The following is a 26169-nucleotide window of genomic DNA, read 5'->3' as shown; positions in this document are numbered from 1 at the left end:
TCCCTGAATCTCAAGTCTGATTTGGATTTCTAGACTCACCTCCTTCAAGCACTAATCACACTGCATGAAGATGCTTTTACTTGTCTGTCTCCCTGCTAGGCTGTGACACTCTAAGGGCAGGGCTTGTGTCTTACTCACCCATGTACCTGTTTATCACGTGGAGTTAAGGAGTTGCTGTAACTGGGGTGGGCACAGGGTACTATGGGGGCATAGAGAGGGTGAGTGACTTACTCTGCCTGGGGAGGAGGTAAAGAGTAGGGAAAGGTCACCGAAAAGGTGGCATCCTAAAGGATGAGAAGGGGCTTAAGGGAAGGAGAAAGAGTGTTTGGGACAAAGTAGGAAGAGTAAGTAAAAATAATCCTCGCGGCGGCCCTCTCATTTCTGAGTATGTCCTACATTTTCTAAATCCTGTCCCTCCCATGGACCCCCTTCTTTGGGGTCTTTTTTGACTTCCTGACAACCATGCTTGATTGTCTGTCCTCCTTTACACACATCAAAAAGAACCCCAAATTTCCCAGCCTTTTAATGGCTCCTCCATCCGTTTTCAAAATTGAGGACATGAATGAGTGGATCCTGTAACTGGATCTGCAGCTCTGGGAGCCTCATCAGAAGTATCTTGCGTCCTTTCACTGCAACCCGGCAGGGAGAACTACCCCCGACCTTGTTGGACTAGCCCAGGGGTCGGCAAACTTTTGAGACGGAAGAGCTGCCAGGGGTCAGCAAACTGCGGCTCGTGAGCCTCTGAAGTAAAACAAAAAAATGAAAATAAAACTATCAGTTTCATTTATAAAATTTTTGAAGGATATTATTCACATAATGGTGACTATGTAAAAATATATTTATGGCTCTCGAATAATTTTTAAATTGTTGTGAGGAACAGGATTGGCTCTTCCAGGGGTCGGCAAACTTTTGAGATGGAACGACGTACCCAAAGAGCCGCATGTGGCTCACGAGCCTCAGTTTGCCGACCCCTGGGCTAGCCTATTGTTGTCTATTGGTGAGAATGTCAGGGGATATGGGAAAGGCTTGGGAAAAGAAGGTCTCCAGGCACCCTCAGATGAACCTCATATTGGTGCTGGCCGGCTGGCTCAAGGAGACCAGAATAAGTCATGCTGGTGTTTTGGGGGCTTTCTGTATATTTCTCAGTCACTATACTGAGGCCCTGTCCACATAGTGACAAGCCTGGGTGACAGCAACTGAATTGGAAGATCCTATGTCTATAATAATCCCTACAAACATGAGCGCGCACGCACACACATACACACCCACACACACATGCACATGGACATGCAGTGACCACACACACGTGTGCACACACACACAATGGATTTGTCTGTTGCCTCAATTAAAATACCACCTTGTCAGGGGTGGTTTAGCATGCCACTTAAAATATCATCTTATGTTTGTTCTGGGTTTCCAGTTTTACAAAGCACACGCACTCACATACAATTTATGTGTTGGGCTGGAGCTCAGGAATGAGATTGGCGCACAAGACAGCTAACGATGGGTCATCGTTTGAGTCTCAGGATTCCAGCCTGTGCTTGCCGAAAGCCACAAAGCTGGTCATGTGTCAGCACAGCCATTCACACTGGCAGTCTTCTCTTTTCACGGGCAGCACCATGCCCTCCCATCTGCTGTCCTCCATCTGCACTGTAATTCGCCTGAGAAACCACAGCAGCCTGGTCCACGCAGACTCAGGGAGACCAGGAGGACCCTGGGAACCAAAGAGACAAAGGTCTTGAACATCATTAGCACAAAATAATTCAAACCAAAGAAACCTTGGAGCAGTACAGCACTGAGAGGGAATTTATTCAGTTGCAGGATTCTGAGTGTAATAATTTTAAAAGGAGATTAAAAAAAAGAGCAGCTTAGTTCCTAACCTTTTTTACTTTCTTGTTTTGTTCTCCTGCTGTAATCACAACCTCAGTTTCTGCCAAGAATTTATTTGGCTTCGCTTCTGAATGGACACCTGCTGGTTTATTTTCTGCAGAACTGTCCATGGGGCAGCTCTGCTAATTTTATGGTCTCCAAAAGAAGTTCGGGTTGGAGAGCTAAAAAGAACCATGCATCTTTCAGGCTAAAGTTCTCTTTAGCTTTTTGGAATGCAAACAAAATTGTCTCTTTTTCTCTCTCTCTTATTTGTTCTCTCTCTTTCTCTCTCTCTCTCTCTCTCTCTCTCTCTCTCTCTCTCTCTCTCTCTCTCTCTCTCTCTCTCTCTCTCTCTCTCTCTCTCTCCTTCCCCATCCCCCTTTTTACCCCTCTATGCATGTGACTCCAAATACTGTCTGTGCCCATTTCAAGAAATTTGCTTTGACCTTCCGGGTGTTTGTGGGAAAAAACAGGGGTGGGGGATGGGATAAGTGGGGAAAACCTAGTTAAGAATATAGCTGTCGAGAGGCAGGGAACTTCAGCTTTTTGCAGCCCTTCTCCCACCTTACCTGCCTTCCCACCCATCCCTTTCCTCTGAGGGACCTGAAATTTACAAATTAATTCCTTCTTTCCTGTCTTCAATCTCATCCTGTTAGCTGTCCTTTCCTTATCAGTATTTAATCATATCCAACAATCACCCTCAAAATTCTCTTTGGCTCCACACCTCCCCTTCTAGCTACTTTGTCATCCTTCCTGTCTCTTCTTAGCCAGGGGAGCCACCTACATTATTAGCACTAATGCCTGACAACAATAAATATTGGATGGATGGATGGATGGATGGATGGATGGATGGATGGATGGATGGGGTAGATGGGTGGATAGATGGACAGATGGATGGGTAGATGGATGGATAAATGGGTAGATGGATGGATGGGTGGATGGGTGGATGGATGGACAGATGGACAGATGAATAGATGGATGGATGGACAGATGGATGGATGGATGGATGGATGGATGGACGGATGGATGGTAGATGGATGGATAAATGGGTAGATGGATGGACGGGTGGATGGGTGGATGGATGGACAGACGGACGGATGGTGAGCCATGGAATGCTGAAGTTTAATTTGAGGTACTTCATCCTTATTATTTTTTTACTGTCTTAAATTCCTCTAACAATTTCAGCTACAAAGGCATTCACATCTGTTATCTCAGTCAATTCCTACAGAGTGCCTAGCCTATAGTCATTAAAGGAAAAATGTTAGTTTTCTCCCTTTTTTCCTCTCTAAATTTAAAATCTTTCTCCTTGAAGAAGGCATGCCTGATAAATCCTGCCCTCTGGTGATCATTTCTAATCTTTGTCTTGGGTCTGAGAGTGGTGGCTGTGAGTGCCTCTCCATTGGAACCACATAACTGTTCATGGTTTATTGTTCGTGCATCCCCAGTTATAGACTAAGGATGAAATTAATAGTTTGATAGTTTTATCATCATTCCTCCCCCACCCCACAAAGAACATACAAAACATAAACAGGTGGCTGGAATTTCCTGAAAAACACTGATTCTCTACTAACTTCCAGACCTAACGTGTTTTCACAGGAATTACAACTACTTGCCATTTGAGGCTAAAAAGCCCTGTGTCTATTTCATCAGTTCTTGGGGAGACCAGACGTTTAGGCTGCACTGGTCCAACATGCTGGAGAAAATGGCGGACCTGCTGGTAGGTAACTCTCACAGGTGATGGGTTTGAACATTGGGAGGCAAAAGGATTTCTTTTATCTACCCAGAGGAGGGTCTTGACCTCAGCTTAAACATAAATATGTTGAGGCTGATATGTTTGGAGAATATGTGACTCCTACCATGTGGACCTAGCGGGACGAGAATACATCTTGCAAAATCCTTGGACTTTAAATCAAACCATCCAAATTCAGATGCCAGTTCCGCTTCTTACTGGTAGAGGACCTAGGGCAGGTTGTTTTCCTAATCTCCAAAGGGCAGGATTGTCAACTTTCTCACAAAACTGATCAATCCTGGCTTCAACTAATTTAAAATCCTAAGTCCCTAACATGGTGGACAGTTTCCTACAAGATCAGGCCCTGGTGCCTCTCCCATCCAAGCTCTCACACGCCCTTCCTCCTGACTTTATTCCAAGCACAGTGGTCTCCTTTCAATTTCTCGAAGAAACCAAATACCTTTATGTCTCATAGCCACCTCCATGTCACTCCCTCTCCCTGGGCTGCTTTCCCCTCCTCACCTCTCCTGTGTAACAGTCAACCTCCATGGCTCAGGTTCAGGCATTTCCTCAGAGAAGCATTCTGATCGCCTCTCCCTCATGGTTTCCCATAATACACAGTTCTTACCACAATTTACAATTGATTTGTGTGCTTATTTTTCATTTTCCACTGTTCTCTGGCATCTAGAATAATGCTTGGCTCCTGAGAGGGGTTAAAGAATTCTTTGAGGAATTGAATACCATATTTCCCCATATATAAGATGCACCTTAATTTTGGGGCCCGAAATTTGAAAAAAAAAATGTATTACATAAAGTTATTGAACTCAAGCTTTATTCATCAGAAAATTCATACAACTCCCCATCACTGTCAAATGCAAGTAAAAAAAATCTACAACCACTGTAGAAGACACACCCAGTTTTTAAACCCCAAGTTTTTCGAAAAAGGGTGCGCCTTATACATGGGGAAATACGGTATATGAAACTATTGAAAACAGTGTCAATATGCAATAAATGTAGGTGGCTCCACCCAACCGCCAGGGAGGAAAGACAGCCTGGGAGCTCTGCTTCTTCGGTATCTTGCACCTTCCCTTTGTGATTGCTTCTCCCAGCTCTCACATTTCTCTCCACCCCACACATCTCGTGATGTTGTCCTCTACTCTGTCCCATAATGCCTTACCAGATGATTCTTGCATTATCCCTCTCATTCCACAAAAATCCACCCTAAGAAAGACCAGATTTCTCTCCCCTATTTGCATTATAATCCTGTCTCTAATTGTGTAAAACAAAGCATTGCCTCTGGCCATGGGACTTCATGGAGGTAGAGTCTGAAGCCTGCTGTGGAGCCCCAGTTGGGTGTCATGTCACCCCATGCGGAGGCCACAGACTCACTTTGTAAGGCTGGTCTTGCTTCTCCTTCAGGCAAGATAGATAGTTGATTTCTAAAAGGCTTGACAAAACCAAACCAGAATTTAGTCCTAGTGGCTATGGTAGCCTGTAGCACTTGTTTCTCACAACTTTCTCAGTGTCAGGACCCCTGCCATGCTTGGCATATCATGGCTAACCTGGTTGAGTGTTTGCTAAGCACCAAGCACTGTTTGAAGAAATTCACACCTTTGTATGGTGCTATAGGCGGGTACTATTGGGTTGTCGGAAAAGTCATGACCCATTTTTGCAACGAAAAACCGAAAACATACGTCATGACTTTTCTGACAACCCAATATTATTATCTGATTTTATAGATGAGGAAACTGGGCCTAAAAGGGTTAGGTCACCCAATAGAGTCCACATTTGGAGGTAGTGTGACCCAAGCCTAAATCCTTAATCACTCCACCATGTTGCCTGTACCTACAGTGAACAGGGAAAGAGGAAAACATGTCCCTAGGCATCTGATAGAGGATGTTGCTTTTATGAATTCTAGCAAAACGCACAACATGTACATTGTACTTTGGGTGCCATTTCCCTCCAAGCCACTGAATGTAATCCTAGATTTAGACCCAAAAGGAAAAGTACAATTATTAAGTATATAAATACAGCCATTGCCATACACAACCTGTCTTCCTTTCCCCCAGCACCTCACCCCTGACTCAAAACCCCTATAATCAGAAGGACCAATAGCCTTTTAAGCTCAGGGATTAGTCAATATAATTATATTCCTATAGGACAAACTGACTTGAACATTGCTTTTGACGTTTTTGATAATTATATTTAACTTACTCTACCTTGTCAGGTATTTCCCATGACATTAGGTTTCCCCATAGGGTACATGCTGAATAAATAGTACCGAGTTAGGGAATGGCGCTAGGACAGAAACAATGAGCTTGAGCAACACAGGAGAAGACTTGAATCTGAACCAATTCTAGTGAAGAAAAGGAAGTTTCTAAGTTAGCATGCAGTAGCATTTCCCAGTTCAGGCACAAGAAAATGAAGGAAATCTTCATTTCTGAAACAAAAAAATAGCTGAATATTATTTCTTGGATGTAAAAATGTCTCATTCCCACCTCTCACCCCTCCACCTCGGTGGTTTGTTTTCAGGAAGAGAGTATAGAAGAAGTGAAAGAATTGATCAAGATTTCTGAGGAAGCACCGGAAGAGAAAATGAAGATGGTGCTCAATGACTTCATCAGTCAAAGCAGGTATCCGCCGGCGTATGGGGTGCTGAGACTATACAGAATCAGCTTTTTTAATTGCCTTAGAAAATCGTTGATTTGACATGCATTCAGATGGGCATTTTATAGTGTTATGCCCATCTTTATTTTTTTCAGTAATGTAGTGGGCTCTCTCTTGCTTCCTAGCACATAAACAACTAAAACACAAAGCAAAGGGAAAAAAAGAAAAGAGAAAAAAAAGAAAGACTGCTGAGACATTTTATGAAACAAGAAAAATGCAGATAGTGTTAGTGGTTCTTTGCATTTGGCAGATACTCAACAACTATTTGACAATGAGATGGATACATTATATCGAACTCTATTTAATTTGTCATGTAACACATTAATAAGAACTAATTAATGACTCTTTTTCCAGGAGGTGGACAATGCAATAAAAGATCCAAAAATCGGGTATAGCTACCTCTTCCTGAGTAGCAACCCTCAAATTTCATGAATTAACACAATATTTATTATCTCACAGTTTCTGTGGGCCGTGAGTCCAGGGGTGGCTCAGCTGGGTCCTTTGCTCAGAGCTTCTCACAGACTGCACTGAGGCTATCTGAGGCTGCAGTATACCAAAGCTCAACTGGAAAGGATTCGCTTCCAGGGTCATGCACATGGCTACTTGCAGAATTCAGTTCTCCATGGACTGTTGTACTGAGGACTTCGGTTCCTTAGTAGTGGTTGGCTGGAAGTCAGCCTCAATTCCTTGCAGTGTGGGCCTCTCCAAACGACCTCTCCCAACATGACCGCTGACTTCCTCAGAGTGAGCAAGTGAGAAGAGTCCTAGAGAACATGCCAGCAAGATGGAAGTCCCAGACCCAATCTTAGAAGTGATGTCCCATCACTCTTGATGTTGTCTATCCTGAGCAAGTCATTATATCCAGAGAATCTTTAAAGTGAGGGAATTACACAATGGCAAGAAGAACAGGAGGTAGGGGTCATCTTAGAGGCTGTCTACCACATAACGAAACACTTGGACCAATTCTTGAAGTTAACAAGGTCAAGACTGGAGCAAAACTGAGAATTTGTCATCATGGAATTAATGGAAAAGGGGTGGAGATACATTTGATGGAAGGCAATAACTAGTGGATCAGGGATAGTGAAATTCTGGTGTTCTGTTTTATAAGTTCTGGCTTTGCGAATCTCTCAACTACCCAAGCATTTTTACTTTAACAAAATAGGAAAGCAAAGACATAAATATGTAGTTTTGTTTTTCCATCTTGATTTCTTTCTTGTTTTTCATTGTAGAAACAATATATATATATCAGTGCCGCTCCTGCTGTGAGCTAAGTACCACCTGCAAATCCTTTTAAGCATCTTTTAAAAGCTTCATGATCTCATATTTTTAGAAACTGTGGGCAAATTAATAGCTCAATAACTTTTCTATATTAGAAGGTTACTTGGGGTGATAATCATTCTGCTTTCAAGTTTACAATCCACTGAAAAAATATTCATGAGGTTCAGACAGAGATGATAACGTTAGTTTTATATTTGGTAAATCTGGATTTGAGAAAGATCATACTGCGCTTCCTGGTCTCCCCAGTCCACAGCTGAGCAGCTGGATTTTGGGATTCCCTCCCCCAGAAGAGACAGACCATTAGCCTTGTGGAGGTGAAGAGGCTGCCCATAGCCAGCAGCAGCTTTTTGAGCCATTTATATTTCTTCTCCCATTGCATGCATAACCTTTACTGTAAACAATGCCTCAGTAGGGCCGGCCGAGTGGCGTGTTAGTTAAGAGTTGGCTTGGGACGCCAGCTCTGAGCAGTAGGGCCCCGATTCGGATCCCACATGAGGGCCGGTGACGCTGTGCCCTCTACAGCTAAGATAGTGAACAACATTTCGATCTGGAGCTGGGATGCCGTGAGTCACCAGCGACAGCGTAGGCTGCAGTTGGGCTGGCCTGCAGCGGGCGTGAGCTTTCGTGCACTTTCATGAGCTGCTGTGAGTGGCCATCCAATGGCTGTGAGCGACTGCCTCACCCAGGAAGAACTCAATGATAATACCAACATGGGCCAGTGAAGTGACGTCCTCCACAACTAGACTGAAGAACAAAAGGACAGCAACTTGTCTGTTCCCCTTCTCCGATTCCCCAACGCTGTTCCCCTCCCCAATTCCCCAATAAAATCTTAAAAACAAAACAAAAACCAAAAAAAAAACACAATGCCACAGTAAATATTAACTGTGTAAACACATTCTTACAAAATTTTCAGTTATTTTGAAGGATAGGATTCTAGTGTGACTTTTGCATCAAATTATGTAGACATTTATGTTTTGTCAAATTGCCTAACATAAAAGAGGGGAGAGACCATTTCCCCACATCTTCATCAACCTTGACTATTATCACATTTTTCAATAGATGAAAATGGTGTTGATTTTTATTTATATTTACGTTATCCCTAATTAGAACAATATCTTATTTCTATACGTTTTTGAGCCATTTATATTTCTTCTTCCATTGCATTAAAAACATTTACCATTTTCCCACTGAACACATTTTTAACTTCATTCCTCAAAATGTTACCATTCAAGTCCTTTGTACAGTTTTAAAAATGTGAAGACATATTCCAGTACTGAGTCTCAAATATTTGCTTCACAAATTTTGAGGAACCTTTTGGTATATGTTAAATTTGTAAGATGGAGGAAAACTGCATTAATTTGTTTGTTGTTGTGAACTTGGACAGCAATCACAATAGATATGAACTGAAAGAAAGTGGAAAAACATCCACTATTACCCATATAGAACCTGGTCATCGTTTTGCCCAGATGAGAAAGAATTTCTCATTTTGTCTCTTACAAAAGTTAGGGCATCATTGCTTAATCCTAAATGAAAAATCTTGGCTCTGTGGCTTCATCAACTTTTCCATTGTATTGCAGGAAATATATTTGCAAATCTCTGGAATTATATAAACGGATTTGTCACTAAGTAGGCTTCAAAATTGTTATTCTTTTCTTCTAGTGCCTTTATCTCCGAAGCAGGAAAAAAGCCCAAGATGTTGAACCAAACTACTTTAGATAAGAAACGACTTACGCTCTGTTGGCAAGAGCTGGTATGTGAAAATCTATTTATACTTTGAACAGAATTAAAACACGTGCTTTAAAAATAAACCTCATGGATGAGGCAAAGGTCATAGACTACATGAGGATAATGTTCTCAAGGTTATACATGTGTGTGATTACAGGCAAGAATGAGAAGGAAATATATGGGTGAGTTGGGAAGGAACTAGCTTTCAATGAATGCTTACAAGAAAGAGCGAGAAGCCCACCAGTCCTAAATCCTATTCTGATGGATTTCACCTTGTTCTTTTTCTTGATATTTGTATTTTGTCAAAGGCTATAGACTCTTTCCCTTGACCTTCTCCCTCGCAAGCTGAGAGATCAAAAGGAAAAACAAACAAACAATTCTTCCTCTTCTTGATTTCCTCCCATTAAGAACTGTGAGAAAAGTTGTAAGCACTTCTTGAGAACAGGGCAGTAGGTGACACCTCTCTGTGTCAGAGACCCTGTACTGTGTTGGGCGACTTATAGGTGCTCAGTCCCTGTTGAATGAGTAATGATTGAAAAACACCAGACAAAGTCAGACCGTGAATTATTCCACCTCAAAACCTCAATTCCAGCAATGGTACCAAGGGACATTTTGTATGAGGCCATGATAATTCTGCAAAGAAAAATTACTCAGTGTTTGACTGGCCAGAGACATCTTAAAGACGTGAGTCGGGCCCAGAGAAATTAAATAATTTTTTCAAAGTCACAGCTAGTTAATCATAGTCTAGAGGCTAAAACCCAAGTCTCCAAACTCCTGGTTCATCCTTCTTTCCAGAATAATAAATGAAGGTTTGTGTACTCATTTTCTGTACTCCAAGGGAGGCCAGATTCCTGCCACATGTGAGATCTTCTTCCTCCCCCAGTTCTTCTTCAGCATCTCTGATGGCCCTTCCTGTCTCTGCAATGTCCCTCCACTACCTCTGGCCCACAGAGCTCTGTTTCTTCTCAGCATTCAACAGTTCTTGGCCTGAACAAGACCATGATTTCAGCATCTTTGCAGTGGCCAGCTCTACCTCCTCATCTCTAGACATGTATTTCCACCTTCCCAGTAGACATGTAACCTGCTTGTCTCACAGCACCTGAGACTTAATACATATCTCCTCCTCCACCCATCACCTTCCCACCTACACATGCCCTGCATCTTGTATTGACACCACCAGCTACACTTGTTGCTCCAATCGGAAGCCTAAGAATCACCTTGGGATCCTTATCCCTCACCCACAACTGTCAGTTCAGCCCCAGGCCCTATTGATTTTGCCCCTGAAAGGCTCTGGGACTTCACTTCTTCATCCCCAGCATCGCTGCCCACACCGACTGCCTTAGTGTCTCTTTCAGATCAAGTTGGAAGCATCCACGAGGCCTCTAAGAAGAGGCGGTGAGAGAGGCAACTAAGGTCACAGACTCTAGGCTCAGCTGGAGGTCAGCTCAGCCCTGCCTCTCAGTGTCTGCATTCCTCTGTTTCCCCAGCTGTGCAACGGGAATAGTAGCACCTTCCCCAGTTGCTATGAGGAGTAGCGAGCATTAATAATACAGCAGTTAGAACATTGCCTGGAACAGAGAAAGAACTCAATGCATTTTAGCTGCTGTGATGATAGTTGTTAAGTATCAGAAAGCCTAGATTCAGGGCTTGTCTACCAGAGCTATGGGGCAAACTTCTGACGGTTCTGGGCCTCAGCTTCTCATCTGTCAAACAGAAGTGAGATGATATTCTCTGCCTCCATACTCCTGTGACGTTTCTATTAAATGTGCAGTGTGCATAGTGGCGGGCCCTGAAACAGCCCTTAGGAGTGGCTCAGCGTGGCGCTTACAAATCCCCTCAGGATTCTCCAGCAACAGGACAGTGTTTCTAGAAAGATGTACCCTGACTCTGGTCTTGTTTTAGGAGGCGATGGCCAAGAAGGCTCAGGGGATCATTCAGCCACAGAAGAAAAAGTTCTCTCTCAACGAAATGATCACCGAAGCCCAAAATTTTGTGGAAAAAATCCGCTTTCTTGTGGATGAGGTAATCAACTTTAGCGGACCAGCTCATTCAGAAGAGTAGACCGGATGTCTTCCCAGTGAGGTCTGAATGTTTGATAAGGATAAAAGATGGAGCGATGTTTTCTCCCAAGCCTTGCTGAGCTAAGCAGGCACTATTAGTTTAGGGGTGAAAAAGCAGATTTTAAAATTAAGCCAAACATCCAAGCTTTATTGATTTTTTTAAATGAAGCCTGCGTATTCAGCAGAAATAAAAAGCATGTTTCTTAATGGACTCAAGAAAAGTCAAAATCAGCACGGAGCCTTTGATAACTTTTCAACTGTAAGACTATTTCAACTTATGTCCAGTTAAGGTCAAATCAGCTTCTCATTATTAAGCTAGTTGTAACCAACTTCTGATGATCTCTAGGATGATCTAAAAAGGCCCTTATATTTGCTTCTGTCACATGCTGGGTTTTGTGTGGGAATGTTTCAGAAAGCCGTACAGATTTAGTGCTTCTGCTGTTCTCAAAAGTTGTATTTCTTTTTTTTTTTTTTTAAGATTTTAAAAAATTTTTTTATTGGGGAATTGGGGGATGGGAACAGTGCTGGGGAATTGGGGGAAGGGGAACAGACAAGTTGCTGTCATTTTGTTCTTCAGTTTAGTTGTGGAGGACGTTGCTTCACTGGCCCAAGTTGGCACCATCATTGCGCTCTTCCCGGGCGAGGCAGATCAGTCACCAACTTCTGGACGGCCGCTCACAGCGGCTGCTGGCTACACACGGTAGCCCATGGCAACCCACTGCAGCAGGGGTTGCAGCCTACGCCATTGCCAGCGACTCACGGCAGCCCAGCTCCAGGTTGAGCTGTTGTTCAGCATCTTAGCTGTAGAGGGCAGTGTCACTGGCCCTCATATGTGGGATCCGAACCAGGGCTCTCTGGCATCCCAAGCCAGTTCTTAACCACTGCACCACTCGGCCGGCCCAAAAGTTGTATTTCTTGTTGTGAATCAATTATTCCCTGAAGGCATAATAACCAGTGACACAGGTAGTCATTTTAGTAGATACGGGGATTTTAATAAACACCCAGAAGTTTCAAACCAGGCTTCAGGGCTTCAGGTCTGTGAACTATGATCCCTGTGGCCAGGAAAACGTCCACAAGGACATCTCTGTTTCCAAATCAAGGGAGAAGGGGTGCCCTCGAGAGTACCAATTGCACTGGAGTGTTAAGCATTTGAAATATAGAGTATCTGCCTCCAGCCCAGGAATGCTGAAGCCTAGTTTATGAAGATACACTTACCCTTCATTTGGTAGCTTTGTGGACTCAGCAATGTGCATTTCAAACACTCGCAACATAATGGGCGTCTTGGCAGGGAATTCTGCATTTCCTATCTTGACTAGCTCAACTCTGGAAGTCTCATTTTTGTGCAATTCAGTCAAGTTTCTCCTGAGTCACCACCCAAAACAGAGCTAAAATACTTGCAATCATATTTTAGGAAAAATTCCCTTGTTGAATTGTTTTTTTACTTCCTTAAGAGCAAATGGCAAGCCATTCATGGATATTAGTTTTTGCTTTTTTTTAATTTGAATATTCTGGAAATGTTACCTGGTTTTTAGGAGATCCTATGCTTGAAGCTAGATCATTATTATAAGATTCTAACAACAACAACAACAAATCCACGGGAAGGTGTAGAAAAATGTTTGTTCTACAGATGGGGAAAAGTAGGCCATCAGAAATGCCACATCGTGGGCCTAATTTGCATATTCTCAAAGCACAGTGAGCAGCTTGGCAAATGAGGTGTACATGCACTGCTAGTTCATGACCTAAAACTTTTTCTCTTTTAAAAGAAGCTACACTTAACTTGCTTAATTGCATAGATGTTTTCAGTACCTAGATGGTTTGAGCCTCAGAATTTGTTTTGCGGAAGGGGGAGTGTTTCAGGAGAGGAGAACTCTGGAAGTGCACTTGTTAAACGCCAGCCTCTCACATCCACTTCCCTCTGTCCCTGCAGCCACAGCACACCATCCCCGATGTCTTTCTATGGATGCTCAGCAACAACAAGAGGGTGGCATATGCCCGCATCGCCTCCAAAGACCTGCTCTACTCCCCCGTCAAGGAGCAGATGGGTAAACACTGCGGAACCATCAAAACACATTTCCTCAAAGTAAGTCTGCACTGTTTTGACTCAAAGATGGGAAATCTTTGGTTTTTTCAGGGGTCGTTCAGCATGCTTAGTGGGCGACCATACCTCTGACTCTTCCCCACACCTTTCAAAGGTCTGAGGACAACTGGGATACCTCGCCCTCTCTTGACGCAAATTGTGATTCCATAGACTGCCTCGAGGCTGAATATTTTCCAGTTTACCAATTAACTATGTCACCAGACACATATAAGGTTTTTTTTAATCTAGTGGGTACACCTCAAGGTTACTTTAATTTTTACTTCTTTGATTACTAGGAAGAATAAACATTTTTCTGTTAGTGTCCTCTCAGCCTTTTCTCTTGTGTAATTTAGCTATGGCATCTTTTCACATGAGTTCATCTCTATTTTAAAAATAGATTTCAAAGAAAATTATAAGAGGAGTGGTTTATATTCCACAGAGCTGCTATTTCAGGATTGCTGGTGGCTTTAAATTGTAAAAAGATGATAGTCTTTTCAACTTGGGTCCCTGCACCTTTCATAAAACAAGCCCCCTCCCCCCCCCATGTCTCATGAGTAGATACCCCTAGGCAAAATCTGTGGATGGATTCTACTGTCTCTAATTCAAGCTTTAAGTCTTTCTTGGAGATTCTGAGTATTTTCCCTCTACTAAAAGAAATTTCCACCCCAGAAGTAGACTTGAGCAAATATGGAGAAAGAGTGGTCCAAAGGCTGAACACTCACCAATGACTGACAATAAGAGTATATGGTTCAACTGATTAACGTTTCCCAGCTCATAGTAAGTAGACTGTTCTCCCGATTTCAGTTCAGGTTTCTTGCTATAACATAATTCTTCTACTGCCTCAGAAGGAGGGTGAGAAGGCTCAACAACCATGCTATATGAAGGATGGATGAAGAGATAGCAATGGGTAACTGAGAAGATTTGACAGGCTGATTGAGACTTAAAGTGTTTGTAGGGCTACCACATGGATGATGGGCTGTGTGTGTGTGTGTGTGTGTGTGTGTGTGTGTGTGTGTGTTTCCACAGGATAGAACCCCATGATAGCCATTATAGGGAAATGGTTCCCTAAATGGAGGTCCATAATATGTTCTTCATCCATCAAGGTGTCAACAGAGGCTGGACCTCTACTTGATATAAATATGGCAGTCGGCAGCTAGATTAGATAGCCTCTAAGTGCCATCCAATTGCTAGAGTCTACTGTAGATGTGATGGTTAAATGTCATAGACAGAAGAGGCAGGATGGAGCAATGGTTTCATACATGGGCTTTGAAATCAGGTGAATCTGAGTTGGGATTTGTATTAGTTCACTAGGGGTGTTATAACAAAGTACCATTGAGTGGCTTAAACAGCAAAAACTTATTATCTCACAGCTCTGAAGGCTGGAAGTCTGAGATCAAGATGCCAGCAGGGCCACGCTCCCCCTGAAAGTGTCAGGGAAGGATCTTCCAGGTTTCTCTTCCAGCTTCTGCTAGTCCCTTGGCTTGTGGCAGCATAACTCCAATCTTCACATAATGTTCTCCCTGTGTCTCTACTCACATTATGTTCTTTTTATAAGAGCCTTATTCCAGTTCAACCTTATTAAACTATATCTGCAATGACCCTGTTTTCAAAAGGTCTCAGGTTATGGGATTTAATTAATGTTCTCCAGGTATTGGGGTTAGGACTTCAGGATATGAATAGTTGAAGAAATACAATTTAACCCATAACAGAATTGCAGGGCTAATATTTATTAGCTGTGTGACCTCGGGTAAGTTACATACCACCTCTGTGTCTTGTATTCTTCATGAGCCAAATGGGGGTGGAGTTGAGGATTAAGTAGATGAATGCATACAAAGAACAGAGTGTGCATCACCCGGAGTAATCCCCCAATAAGCGCTGGCATTCATACAAACGGGCATCCAACATCTAGAGGACGTTTCTGGAATTGTGTGTCCCCTTCATATCCAGTGAAGTGTGTTGGGGCTCTGTATGTTATTTTCTGTCATGTGTGTAAATGATTTTTAAACCCACCCCTGTAAAACTGTAACTGAAAAAAGAAAATTTCACCCAAGTTGTTCACCACAAATATCAGGACTTTTCTTCAGTTTTCTCCATCCAAGGAATTGTGGGGTCACAAGAAATATTTATCTTAAAAATAGCAAATCATTTCAGAAGGCCCTGTGCCAAAAATACTAATAAAAAAAAATCAGTGGAGTGTTGCTCCCTCCTAAATATTTTGATGTAGCCTGGCATTTTTTAAATTAGAACCGAGGACAACTGTCGAATAAAGCCAGAGGGTAGACATAGCTGAGAATCGAGAGCCTTGGCTTCCCTCTCCATTTGCATTTTCCTTTTGCCATTGGGATTGCTTTGGGTGATAGCTTTAGAAATTTCATTGAATTTAATTGTACCGACTTGAAGCATCGGGATGAGATGATTCAGCAAAACTAGTTTTACTCCTGTTTCGATTGTTACCCCTGCTTTTAACTCCATCCACTTTCCTTTATGCGTTTTTGCTCACTGAATTGGTAAATCTCAAAAAAGCAAGAGCTGCACCCGGAAGACAATGTCTCCACGCACCTGCCACTGACTCGGGTGTCTGAGCTGGGAATTAGCAAGTGCAGGAAGACAACGCCGAGGATGTGAATCTCTAAAATCTCCAGGCCAGGGTTTTCTCAAAGTTTCTTCTATGGAACAGCTGTCCTCGGAGTGGTTCCATAAATGTCCGTGATCAAACACATGCGGGAGGCTGCAGTTGAATCCCTCCCTTGGAGTGTCACAGTGCTCATTAACCAATTAGAAGGCTCTGAGAAGTCCTGCAGTCAGGAAATGTCTTTAACTTTTATAACTCATGCTTGCCAAATATCAGTCATCTAGTATAGCTATTTATCAATTTTAGGAAACTACCGTTCTTAGGGTCCCAGTTTGGGGAATATTAATCTAGAGGAAATGAAGGTGCCTCATCTGAAGTCGCTTGGCTAAGTAATGGTAACTCTGTAACAGCAGCCAGGGTTTCATGGTCCCTGGTTCCATGATCTTCCTTTTTCTCTACTTTAAATATCTTCACAATGCTACTAAAAACGCTGGAAGAGAATTTGCAGAGCTCAACCCAATCCACCATCCAGAAAAGCAGAGTTCTCCCCGTTCCGTCTCATCCCCACTGTGCCTCTAGTGGCGGAAGGATGAAAGGACATTCATTCATTACCAAAAGGAAACTTCCTGTGGGAGAAGCTGGGTGCACTTATAGCCCAGCCAGCAGGTGGTGCTCAATCTCCCTTTTCTTCTCTCCTTGAGTCACCTCTCTTTCCTAGTCTACCCCGCGTTAACTCGACAGAGCTCTTCTCCTTCTTGTCCCCATCTCTATCCTATCTTCTGCTCCAAACCTCTAGGTCCAGTCTCTTCTTTTCAGGCCTTCAGTTTTCCTTCCATCTTTTCCTAGGATGCAGCTGAATGCGGTGGCTGACAGACACCTTCTGGGTCCTGCCACAGAGTGAAACTGCTACAAGGCAAACAATCCTTTCTCTTACAAATACTGATGGACTAACTTGGACACAATTCATGTGATTTGACATCTTTCTCTCCTTTTTCTGACTTGCCAAGATTTCCCTCCCTTTTAAGCCAGCTAGCCTTCACCAGGACCCTAGAGGGAGGTGGGTGGGGCATGGGAGAGGTGACGACTTTTAGCATTCTGTCTCACACAATTTTTATGCTTTGGTGATCATAGTTTTTTTAATGCACTTTTGTATTCTTCGTTTTTCTCTGTTTTTTTATTTTTTTCTGTTTTTTTTTCTTTCTCCACTACCTTACCATGCTAATCTCAAAAGGAAAGAAATTGCTGTGGTCCATCAGGCTACAGGGGCACATAAGAAAGAAAGGGGAGTGGGGAAGGGGGAGGCAAGGAAGACACGCCCAGGCCGGAAGTGCCTGGGAAGTTAAAAATGGGACACTGTTTCTGAAAGCACCTGGGAGGGTGCTGGATAATGCCGCCTGTGTTCCAACGTGGATACTTCAGTCAGAGACTGCATTGTCTTGCAAGCAATTTCAATTTGTGTATTTTTAAAAAGATGTATAACCTGCAACCTTAGGAGTGCGACAGTGGTCCTGGTGTAACATTTTCATATGACGTTAGCTGAGTTTTGGGTTCTAGCCATGAATTCACACACACATATTGTTTTCATAGCCGTAGAAATGAATGACGTTTTTGTTTTACTTTAAGAAGCAAAGGATATCAGACCTGATTGGGGCAATGCAACATAGCAGGTTAAGTGTCTTACTACTTAAACACTTAAAACTATGGTCTGTAGACCAGCAGGATCAGTGCCAATAGGGAGAAACGCAAAATCTCAAGCTCTACCCCAGACTGAATCTGAATTTACATTTTGAACAGATGCCCTGATAATTCTCATGCACTGATACCCATCAGTGTGTGAGTAGCACTGGCCCTGGAGCCAGACGGAGCAGGGTTGAGTCTTGGCTGTACCCCTGCCTCGCTCTGTGACATTGGGCAATTGTCTTAACCTCTCTGAACCTCCATTCTTCATCTTTAAAACACACACAATAAAAGTACCTACTGTATAGTCAACATGCAGATGAATGATTATCTATGACTTTTTAAAAGTATGCAGGAAATAGGACATTCTGTTTGTATGGAAGAATGTTAGACCAGAGCCTGGGACAAGGTAAGCGCTCAATGTGTGTAAGATATTATTATTAATTATTATTCTTACTATTATTATCAGAAAAATAAATAATTCAGCAAATATTTACAGAGTGCTTCCTGGGTGCCAAGCCCTCTTTTAGGCATTAGGGGATCACTGTGAACAGATAGACAAAAACCCCTATGATGTCTACAAATGGCAGAGGGAATGCTTTTATTCCAACAAAATAACCTCAGGTTCTCAATAAATATTTGTTTTATTGAACAAGTGCTCAATACATTTTAGCTATTATTATTATTATTATAGAAATGATGCATGGAGGATTACTTGTCTTATTATAAGTTTTAGAATTATGAGTTGCAGAGTGGTTGTCTTGACCAACAACAAAATGACCTATTTTGCTTTTTGTAAGCTGAATAAATAACACATCCCCCTCCCTAAAGCATCAAATCCGAACTCCTCCGCATAACCAGCAGGATTCTTCCAGCCTTATCTGTGTCGTCCTCTGCCCCAGCTCTTTCCTTTCTGAAAGCTCTCAGCAAACGGTTCCGGGTGCCGAGTAAGCGCTCACTAAACATTAGCTCATATTCCCACTGCACTGTTAGTTGCTGCCCCCTTATCTTTGTTCACGCACGTCCCTCTTCCTGGGCCTCTTCCTGGGGCTCCTTCTCTACAAATCCAACTCCAAAGAACTGATTAAAGCCCAGCGAACAATCTGCATCTTAAAGAAAGGATGGAAGTACCTATTACTACTTCTCTGCCCCCTTAGTTTTTCTCTCTTACATTTAACTTTGCATTTCAGGAAGTGAATGCAAATTGGCCTCCTTGTCTAGACGGGGTGGGGACGGCGGGGGAGGGGGGCTGTGTCTGGGTCCCTGTGACACGTCCTAACCCCCCTGCCTCAGCAATTCCTAGTGGCACCTATAGTAATTGCTGAATTGAGTTGCTCAGAATCCATGTAGGGAGCTCACAGAGCAAGACAAGAAAGTGAACACCCGGGCTCCATTTTGGATTCAGGGGTTCTCCACGGGTGCCTTGGAAATCGTCAGCAAGTTGTCACCTCTCATAGTAAAATTTTGTGATTCTCTGTGGGAGAGAAGCGGTGCAGAAGAAAGAGGGCAATACTGATAGGAAATCCTGAGAAACACTAAGAAGGGGCTCTTAGAAGAGTCAAGAAAATCTGGAGAGGTAGCCAGCTGCTCTCAGAATGAAGGCCTTGCCTGCAATCCTGAACGCAGCCAAGCCTGGGGCCTGGGACTCCTTAGATGGGGTAAGGGGGCCCCCTAATTCTGGTGATGGAGGAGTAAATTAGAAGCCACACTGCATTGAGCTGTGTCTTCACATCTTGAGAGCATGTGTAACCCCACACACACACACACATATGTACATGTACACACACACCACACACATAAACATACAAATTCAAACAGACATAAATATAAATACAAATCCGAGTACCTTTACAGGAGAGAGCAGGGTAGTGAGGGAACTGGAAGCCACCCTGCATGAGGAAATGATGAAGGAGTGAGAGGTGTTTAGCCAGGAAGAAGGAAGATGGTAGGGCCGGTAGGTTCCATCAAGCACATGGAGGCCTGGCCTCCTGAATGACATGAAGAGGGAGAGGCTGTGGCTGGAACTCCAGGCACTTGGAAATTCTGGGAAGGACGACTTCAGTGCAGGAAGAGGCAGCCTGTGGGGTTTTGGAGTTCAGAGTCTAGACCTGGAATCACCTCTCCTGGGTTCGAGTCCTGGCTCTATACATAAAAGCTGAATGTTTTTTGGGAACTTATCTAACCTCTCAGAGCCTGCATTTGCTCATCTATAAAATGGGGGCAATAACCATACCTACCTGTTAGACTGAAATGATCCAGGGCTCAGGAGTGCTTCCCACAAGGGCCTGTTTAAGCTTCAGGCCCCACTACACCTGGACGCTCCCGTAAAATTGTGCATCGTGGCAAGTGAGGCCATTGTTCTTGTTTTGATATTGGGTTGTCGGAAAAGTCATGATGCATTTTTGCAACGAAAAACATAGAAAAAAAAAACGTCATGACTTTTCCAACAACCCAATATAAGATGAGCTCCTGAGAACTGCATATGTCCCCAGGTGCCCAGACCTCTTTTCTCAGAAAAGAGTGATGCCCATATTCAGCTCCTACTAACAAGAGGGTCTTCCTCATGACCTTTCCGCAGCTTCCTGGGAAACGTCCAGCTGGTTGGTCAGTGCAAGCAAAAGTCGACGTGTACCTGTGGCTGGGCTCCACCAAACACTCGAGCGCCATTTTGGACAACTTGCCAGCAGGCTATGAAGCAGAAGTGTCCTCCAAAGTGGTTGGTGCCATTCAGCCCCCAGCCAACCTGCTCTACCAAGGTATGATGCCCACGGGACAAAGAGGGTCATTAGGTGTCCGGTGGGCTTCTAAGAAAACAGTGAGGAGGGTGGCATGCGTGAGTCGTTTGTGCATTATTTTAAAATCAACTTATTTGCCTTCTTTTAATACAGTTTCCACCTTTTCTTCCTTACCTCCCAATGCCCCATCTAAAAAGAATAAAGTGAAGTCGTTAAACACATCTGGAATAAACACTTATATATTTCTGTTAATGGAGAGAAAATCATTTGCGTTTCTTTGGAGGCAGACTATATCGGTTGAGCTTGCATTTTAAGGGAAACATATCTTTTAAATAAATATCAGTAAGTTCTTCTGTTGACACGATCTGTGGAATTCAAGCAGATTTTCCCCTCTTACAGGGCTTTGGAGATTTGACCCATAAACAACAAACATTTACATTTCCCTGTAAGGACCCAATGGAAATTGGTATCAATGAGGTCATTCGTGTTTCTGTAGCTTGCTCGCTGGCTTGGCGACTTCTGGGAATTCAGCATGCTTTATGTAATCCTTTCTCCTGTGTAGATATTTTCTATGAATGCCTTCATGTTTACCTTTACATATAATTTTAATTTTTGTTATAAATATGAATACCTTACAGTTGCATTTTGCTGTTTCCAGTCTTCAATTTGCAGGACCTCTTGCTGCTGAATTCAGAGTAGATTACAGATTGACCTTCACTTTGACTGAGGCTGGGTTTTGAATTGAGCCAGTATGGGAAACCCTGGAGAGCTATCTATACACCCGGGGTTTCCTGTGTTGCACAAGGCTCTTCTGACATTGGTTGACCTTGACCGCCAGTGGAATCTACGGGCTCAATAGTTAGAGAAGGCAAGGTTCAGGAAATAGCACCTACCATGGCCCAAGCATTGTGCCCTCTACTTATTGTAAGATTTAATTTATTTCTCATATCAACCCTTGGTGGTTTCTTCATTTTACAGATGGACAAAGGATGTATCAGAGATGCTTAGAAGTTGTTCAAGATCACACAGCTAGTAAATGATGGAGCAAGTGCTCTCCAAACCCTGCTTTATTTTCACTGCTTTTTAGCCTGTCTTTAGAAAGTTTTATCTTTGGGTGAAAAACACCCACATCAAATTATCTCCTTCCATAGGCGCTATCTCTAGAGACCCAATTTATCTGGAAATATTTGCTGTCCTAGCTACTAATGATTCAGAGAAAAGGAAAGAGTTTTTGCCAAACTTTCTGATCCTCTGCAGCATTTTGTCTTCATGGAGTGACCTAATACACTTTCTTTGTTGTGAACTACTCAACTCTTACTTGGGGTTCCCCCACTGGACCCTTGTTTGCCCCCACCTGCGGCTCTCTCTTTGCCACCCATACTGTCAAACTGGTGTCCTCACTCCCGCCTTTAAGCTCTCATGGCCCCTGCCTGCAACTCCCCTGGCCTCCTGTCACTGTGATTGAGGTGCTTATCTTATCTTCTGCCCTCTCCCTGGCGCTCCCCAAGAGCAGGGACTGTCTTAACTACTCCAGGACCCTTAGAGACCAGAGCTGTACAACTGTACATGGCACAGAGTAGGCGTTCAAAATGACATCAGCTGGCTGAATGGAGGAATGGATGGATGGGTGACTCAAGACTTTATTCAGTTTATTGAAGCAAAAACTATTTGTGGAGTAGCCCCTTTCTTACACACACACACACACACACACACACACACACACACACACCAGTAGAAACAGGAGAATTACTAGGAAGTAAAATGTGGCATTTGAGAAAGAGAAGGTTATTTTGGAATCTGACACAAATGAAATTCAGGCTCTGGTATTTGTTAGCTCTGCAAACTTGGAAAAGTATTTTAGCCTTTTTGTGAGCCACTTCCCTTATCTATAAAATGGAGATAATTATATACATTTCACAGTGTTGTTATGCAGGTTAAAACCCACAATGTGGCGAAAGCACCAAGGAGAATGTCTGGCTCCAAAATACCCAGCAATGTGGCCTCTCCCCCTCTCTTCTCTGCATCCATTTCAGTCTTGGAGGCGGGTGGTACTGTGGTCTCCTTTATCCGTCTCTGGAAACACCCACAGACACACATTGCACACCGACACCCATGTGCACTTAATGTTCCTAAAAGCCCACTAACGCCTGCCCATTTCCATTGCTTGTCCACAGACCGGCATGTCTTTCAGCTGAGAGCGCACATGTACCAAGCCCGGGGCCTCATCGCGGGTGACAGCAACGGACTTTCAGACCCCTTTGCCAAGGTCACGTTCCTTTCCCACTGCCAGACCACAAAGGTAACCAGAGAAGCCCACCTGCCTACTTCCTGCAGCCCACAGCCAATCTGCAGCAGACCCCCAGGAAAGAAAAAAAAAAAAACGGGCACATTGCAAATTCCCATGTCTCTGGGTATGTAGGTGTTTCAGGCTCCTAGCACGTGTGCAAGGAAGGATGGACATGGAGTCTGTTGTTGCAATATGGCCCACTGTCCTGAAGCCAAGAGAGCAAACCCCAGAGGCAAAAGAAGGGTGGGAGGAAAAGAGAAGAGAGGAGAAAAGCAGAATCTGGCCCCTAGAGGCCTGCCGAAATTCCAGGCACAAGGCCACGTTCAGTGGGGAGTGAACACACGAGCAAAGAGCACACAGACAACCTGCACGAGGCCTATGATGCTCCCTTTACTGAGGGGTCTCGGTGGGGAGGAAGGCTTTCCAGCTCTGTGGTCAGGAAGCCTAGACTTTGCACTGTCACTTTGTACTTAACGGCTGGGGAACTTGGCACGCTTTCAATACCTCTGCAATTCAGTGTCTCTCTCCTCTGCAAAATCCGACTTCCTAAAGGATGCTGTGAGGACCAATGGAGATGGGTCTCTACCTGTGTCCTCTCTACTTTCTCCCTTTTCTGGACACTGAATGCTGCAATGGGAAAAGGGTTCCTAATCAGCCCAACTCTGCTAAGCCGCTTTTCTCATTTGATCGTATTCGCTAAGGATTTATTCTGTTCTCTGAGGGTTCTCTGTTCTGTGAGAGGGAAGCTCTGTAAAGGATTTGCCCACCTCTGGGAATTGAGACAAAGAGGCCTGAGGTTACAATGGAGCTCCTTTACTTTCTAGCTGCATTTACTCACCAAACCTTGGTCTGTCATCTTAAAATAGGGCTATTGTGAAAAAGCAAAAGCGTAAGTGTATAAGTGATTGATGAATGGTGGCCATTACATGGGTTGATGTTGAGAGGGCTGACATTTCATTCCAGAGTGAGGCCCGTGATCTGGGTAATGAATGAGATTGCATTTTGGTTTATGATACACAGACTGAGATCGTATTGTGAACCGGTGTTGCGTTCATTTACCAGCTTCTGTCAAGTGCTTTCTCTGTGCCAGGCCCATGCTGGGCTCAGGGGGGATGGAGGAGCAGCCCTCGCTCCTGCGTAATGTGTGATCTGGGCATGGAGATAGGCAGGCAGGCCTCTGGACGATGAGTCGGCTCTACAGTGATAAATCCCACAGTGCGGGGCCTTCAAGAACCACTGGAGAGAGGGCTGAGCTCTAAATAGGCGGGAACTCGAGAGAGACCCCAGAAGGAAGGTGACTCCATTGTCATTTAGTGAATGAGCTTGAAAACAAGAAAACTGCAGACTGCTTTCTCCTTCCTGATTTGAGAGTTAGTACATGACGCCGTGATTAAGAGTCTAGATTCCGGAGCCACATTGCCTGGGTTCAAATCCAAGCTCTTCCATTAATTGGCTATGTGACCTTAAGCAAAACCCGCTTTGTCCTCATTTTCTTCGTCTGTAAAATAGAGATGATGACATTGTTTATACTTCTCAGAGGGTAAAACACCCAGGACAGTGCCTTACTTCTAATAGCCTTTATGTGACTGTTTGTCATTATTGTCACTGAGGCTTTTCACTGGAAGCAAGAGGGATTCTCCAAGGGTGGTACCTGGGGACCATCATCCACCTGCCACACTGTGGAACCCAGGCCCTCAGGGCTGATCTCAGGCCCAGGATGGGGCCCCCGGGCTTGAGGGAGCTCTCTGGGCTGCCATGTGATTACTCTTCTGTTTTGTGTCTCCATACAGTACTTTCATTCGATATAGACCTATATCTCAAAGGAACAGATGGCATTTGTTTATCAGATAATCATTTGAAAGGGAAAATAGGTTCTGTGGAGCTCTGGACTCTGTCTCCATACTTTAAACCAATTACCTAATTCTTGTTCATAATAAAAGCCCCTAGGTGACAGCCATGATGCTAAGCATTGTGTATGTATTGTTTGCTACATCTCACTGCAGCTCGAAGGTGTTATTAATGTCTCCATTCTGGTGATGAGGGTGGTAAGGCTTAGAGATCACAGAGGTAGAAGGTGGTAAAGCCAAGATGATACCCAGGTTGGTTCCAATTCCAAAGTCACTTTCCCTGTCCTGTGTCAGTGTTGTGATGCCTTGCGGGGACTGGTCTGTGTGTGACATGACCGTCTCTCGCACTCTTTATGGCCGGAAAGCTGAGCCTGGGGTCGCTGCAGTCGTAGCTGAGCTCCACCGGTCACCTGGTAGCTCTTATCTGAACTGACCACATGGAGCTCAGGGAGAACAGGGCTGGTACTGCAAATCAATTCCCCATAAAGTGATGTAATGGTACAAAATATTTCAGAAGGCAATCCAATTATTCCAGATGTGCCCGAGGACGCGAGGCTTAGAAATCTTGTGGTGACTGAAGGCTAAAGGGCAAGGGAGACAGCTCTCAGAAAGAAAGGTTTGGGGGAAACGGGGAGTGAGACTAAGTGGCTAAGAGGGAGAGTCTTAGAAAAGAGGGAATCTCAGAGGGTGGAGAGCATGCAATCTGAGATTTCAAACAAGCAGATTGATACTGAGTCCTGAGGACATGGAGGGTCTCTTGTTAGACACGAGTACCCCAGTGCATCAAGGCTGGCACATGGTAGGTGTTCAGTAAGTGTTTACTCAATAAAAGAGTGTTGGTGGGGTAGAGTGGGGTGGTCCACAAGCACTTAATGAGTACCTACTGTGTGCTAGGTACTTAATACGCTTTATCTCGGACAATGGCCATAACAACTCTATAAGGTAGATTCTAACCCCATTTAAATGAGGAGAGGTTACATCACCTGCCCAAGTTGAAAGTAAGTCATCCATGAAACTAGGGTTCCATTCCAGGGGTACCTGATGCGAAAGCCATGCTCCATTCATGGTATCTCACTCTTCTTCCAAGTGTTAACAAAGTGGTACCATAATCTCCCAAATAATGTCGTTGAACATGTTTATGATATATATAGATGCTTACGGAAGCCCTGAAGAAATGAAGCTAGTGGCGGGCACCTTGGCAGAGAAGTGGGAGAATGCATTTTTGTTTGGGTGAACCTTTCAGTACCTCTCGAAGGTGGCCATGGTCCTTTTACTCATGGGAACCACTCTGAGGACAGGCTAATACCCACTCATTCATTCATGCAAATAGCTATGGAACAGCTGCCATGCACAGGATGCTGTGTTACTACCTGATACTGTGCCTAGCACATGACAGGTCTTCAACGAATATATATGTTGAAAGAAAGAATGAATGAGTGAATGCTGGCCTCTAGAATCTTACCAAGTAAAATATATAGACCAAAGTGCCAAGGAAGACATCAAAATATTTCTGTAGGAAAGGCACTGTAAGGATCATAAATTGCTTTGGTGTCATACCATGAGGTGCATGCTGCAAAAGAGATCACATTTTTTAAAAACAACATAAAAACATGTGGTTCTTTGTGATATCAGTCACTGACCTAGGC

The 26169-nt window shown here is 43.7% G+C and overlaps 1 protein-coding gene across 1 annotated transcript in view; it reads left to right on the top strand.

Annotated features, from left to right (window-relative positions):
• FER1L6 (fer-1 like family member 6) overlaps nucleotides 1–26169 on the top strand; it is a 117051-nt gene that overhangs the window by 40550 nt on the left and 50332 nt on the right. Inside the window, exons 10-16 of the mRNA XM_019643430.1 lie at nucleotides 3466–3586; nucleotides 6131–6231; nucleotides 9203–9293; nucleotides 11171–11290; nucleotides 13256–13408; nucleotides 20233–20410; nucleotides 22564–22688. Coding sequence (XP_019498975.1) covers nucleotides 3466–3586; nucleotides 6131–6231; nucleotides 9203–9293; nucleotides 11171–11290; nucleotides 13256–13408; nucleotides 20233–20410; nucleotides 22564–22688 — 889 coding nt within the window. The remainder of the gene's footprint in view (nucleotides 1–3465; nucleotides 3587–6130; nucleotides 6232–9202; nucleotides 9294–11170; nucleotides 11291–13255; nucleotides 13409–20232; nucleotides 20411–22563; nucleotides 22689–26169) is intronic.

Source organism: Hipposideros armiger, unplaced genomic scaffold (assembly GCF_001890085.2).
Source record: "Hipposideros armiger isolate ML-2016 unplaced genomic scaffold, ASM189008v1 scaffold_78, whole genome shotgun sequence".
Classification (NCBI taxonomy): Eukaryota; Metazoa; Chordata; class Mammalia; order Chiroptera; family Hipposideridae; genus Hipposideros; species Hipposideros armiger.
The sequence above is the reverse complement of the archived record's forward strand: the minus strand, read 5'-3'. Positions and strand labels throughout refer to the sequence as shown.